Consider the following 2,500-nt stretch of genomic DNA (forward strand, 5'->3'; position numbering starts at 1 on the left):
AAACACGGCCAACGCCAACTCTCTTCGCTTGTGAAAAACTAGTTAGAAAAACACTCCGCTTGGACTCGTCTACTTATATACTCTGACAATAAACTTCTAGAACTTTCTAAAATAGTAATGAATCTAATTATAGAAAGATTACAAAACACACCGATTTAGAAACGCTTACGTACAAACCTAAATATAAACAAATTACGAACCCTCGCGAAGCGTCTAGAAAGTAACGCTTGTCACGCAATACTATTTTTCGTAACACTCACCTAGCCGAGTGTTTTTTACTTCGTTGAAAGCTGTTTAGTTTTTAGATATTTTGTGGTGAAGACTGGACACGGACGTTTTCTTTATTTTGTTTTGTTTTTCTTTTTGTCAGTTTGACTGAATTCACGCTCAGCCAATCAGATTGTAGGTCGCTCTTGTAGTTGCGTGAATAAAAATCGGAGCATCAGATAGAAAAGAGCCCTCTTACTGAAAAAAGCCTTACAGGATTCTAAGTATATCTACAACGTGTTGAAGAATGATCGTTCATTCCATTATCCGATTTGTGTAGTTTTATAGTGTATTCATATGCATGCCTCTTTTTTCAATTTACTATTAAAGTACTTTGTGCAAAGTGGAATTGAGTGCATTAAACTAGTCCAAAACTACTGGTACTATATGCTCGGAATAGTATTTTCCTTGTATATGTTCACCTGGAGTTACTCCCATACCCACAGTGGGAAACACAAATTAAAGGAACTGCAATTTTTTTTGGTGAGAAAATGTTGTTGAAAAATCGCTCCTAATTTTTCCCCATACAAACCCTTGTAATTTTTTAATGGCCACGTTGATATGATATTAAAATTACGTCACATGCGAATAGTAGAGCTTGGGTCACCTGTGATGTCCCCCCCCCCTAACCTCTTTAGCAGTTTTCCTTTATTTTCTTTGTTTCAATAAAGAAGTACGTTACCCTACCTTAAGTGCAAGGAAATGATACGAAAGGACACTTACATAGTATTGGCGATGTGTGGAGGTTTCGGCATGCGATAACCTTTCTGCAATTCTGCTATGGTCTTGGCCTCCGACCACCCCGGATATGGAATACCTCCTGACAATTGTCAACATTTCATTACAATCTTATGCTACTAACCGCTTGCTACAACAATAATTAAATGTAAGTTTCAGCTGGCTTTTGTGCTCGCGTGTTGACTGGATTAGGGTGCAAAAGTGTAGTCAATTAAATTCAAACTACCACAGCTGATGATCAAAGAAGATACGGTGGGGAATAAAAACAAGGAAGGTGCCATGGTACAAGAAAATCAAACAATCGGAATGAACCTATTGAGACAGTCCATGGACAGTTGATGACCCGAGACCTCTGGGTGAAGTCCAGTCTCAAGAAATTGCCCCAACTGGGAGAAGGGTAGAAATAATAATAATAATGACAATGATGATGATAATAACGACAACAACTGCGACGTAATTTGATGCAACTGAATTCAATAAGCGTCACGAAGTGTCCCCTTGCTCTTTTCTCCGACTTCAACATCACTTGTATCTTGGAAATTTAACGTCACAAAGTCTCCCTCCAAATGCTGCTCCTCGAGTAGGGTAAATTGCTGCATTTACCCTGACCTAAAATGTAACGCTAGCCTTTACCTTAACCGTATTGTTAGAAATAGATATGAAATGCTTTGACTTAAAGGGACACTTCGTGTTGGATGTCAAAATGAGGCTTGCGTCTATTTACTTGAATTTCTGGACATATGCTGATGATGATGATGATGATGATGATAATGTGGACTTAAACTCGCCATCATAACACTTGAATGTTGATTCTCAGTACACAAAACACCTACCGATAGTAAATATCTCATAGAGGACGACTCCATAGGACCACCTGTAAAGCAGAAATGCAGTTACATTAAAAACATTCTAAATGATACATATGCAATATGAGATGGCTATCTGTATTAGTATTTCCAAGGGCGAGCCTTTAGGTTTTTGACTTAAATAAATGTGTGCTAAAGATGGTGACCTCTAGAATTCAAAATGGGAATCCTGTCGGTTAGATACAAAATACTTATTATGATAACATTTAACCCTCACCAAAATTTACAGCGGTATCAATGTGACTAAAATAATACTGCGTTTAGTTTGACTTTCTTTCTGTTCAATTGCTTGTTTTTTACAAGCATCTTTGTTAACACTATCTGCTTTCGTGCGGAAGTCAACTGCATCAATGACGTAGACCTGTCATCTGTGGTCCAACGGGTAGCGGTAGTGGAAACTTTGAATTTGATTGAAACCAAACTCGCCCCTTCACCTGAAGATTATATGGCACAAAAACTGCCATTCTGGAGAGCAAATTGCGCACTTTGACATATAAAAGAAAGACAATTTAAATTAAGTTGCTTGGTTTTAGACGTCGCAGTGCGCACTTTGCTCTCCAGAATGGCGGTTTTTGTGCCATGTGATCTCCAGCTGCAAAGGAGGCATTAAACGAAAGGGGGAAATCATC

The 2,500-nt window shown here is 38.3% G+C and overlaps 1 protein-coding gene across 1 annotated transcript in view; it reads right to left on the reverse strand.

Moving 5' to 3' along the window:
* LOC138055992 (fibroblast growth factor receptor 1-like) overlaps positions 1 to 2,500 on the reverse strand; it is a 64,666-nt gene that overhangs the window by 14,677 nt on the left and 47,489 nt on the right. Inside the window, exons 18-19 of the mRNA XM_068901848.1 lie at positions 1,839 to 1,879; positions 991 to 1,087 (exon numbers count right to left, since the gene is read on the reverse strand). Of these exons, the coding sequence (XP_068757949.1) occupies positions 991 to 1,087; positions 1,839 to 1,879 (138 nt within the window). The remainder of the gene's footprint in view (positions 1 to 990; positions 1,088 to 1,838; positions 1,880 to 2,500) is intronic.

Source organism: Montipora capricornis, chromosome 7 (assembly GCF_036669925.1).
Source record: "Montipora capricornis isolate CH-2021 chromosome 7, ASM3666992v2, whole genome shotgun sequence".
In the NCBI taxonomy this organism is placed as follows: Eukaryota; Metazoa; Cnidaria; class Anthozoa; order Scleractinia; family Acroporidae; genus Montipora; species Montipora capricornis.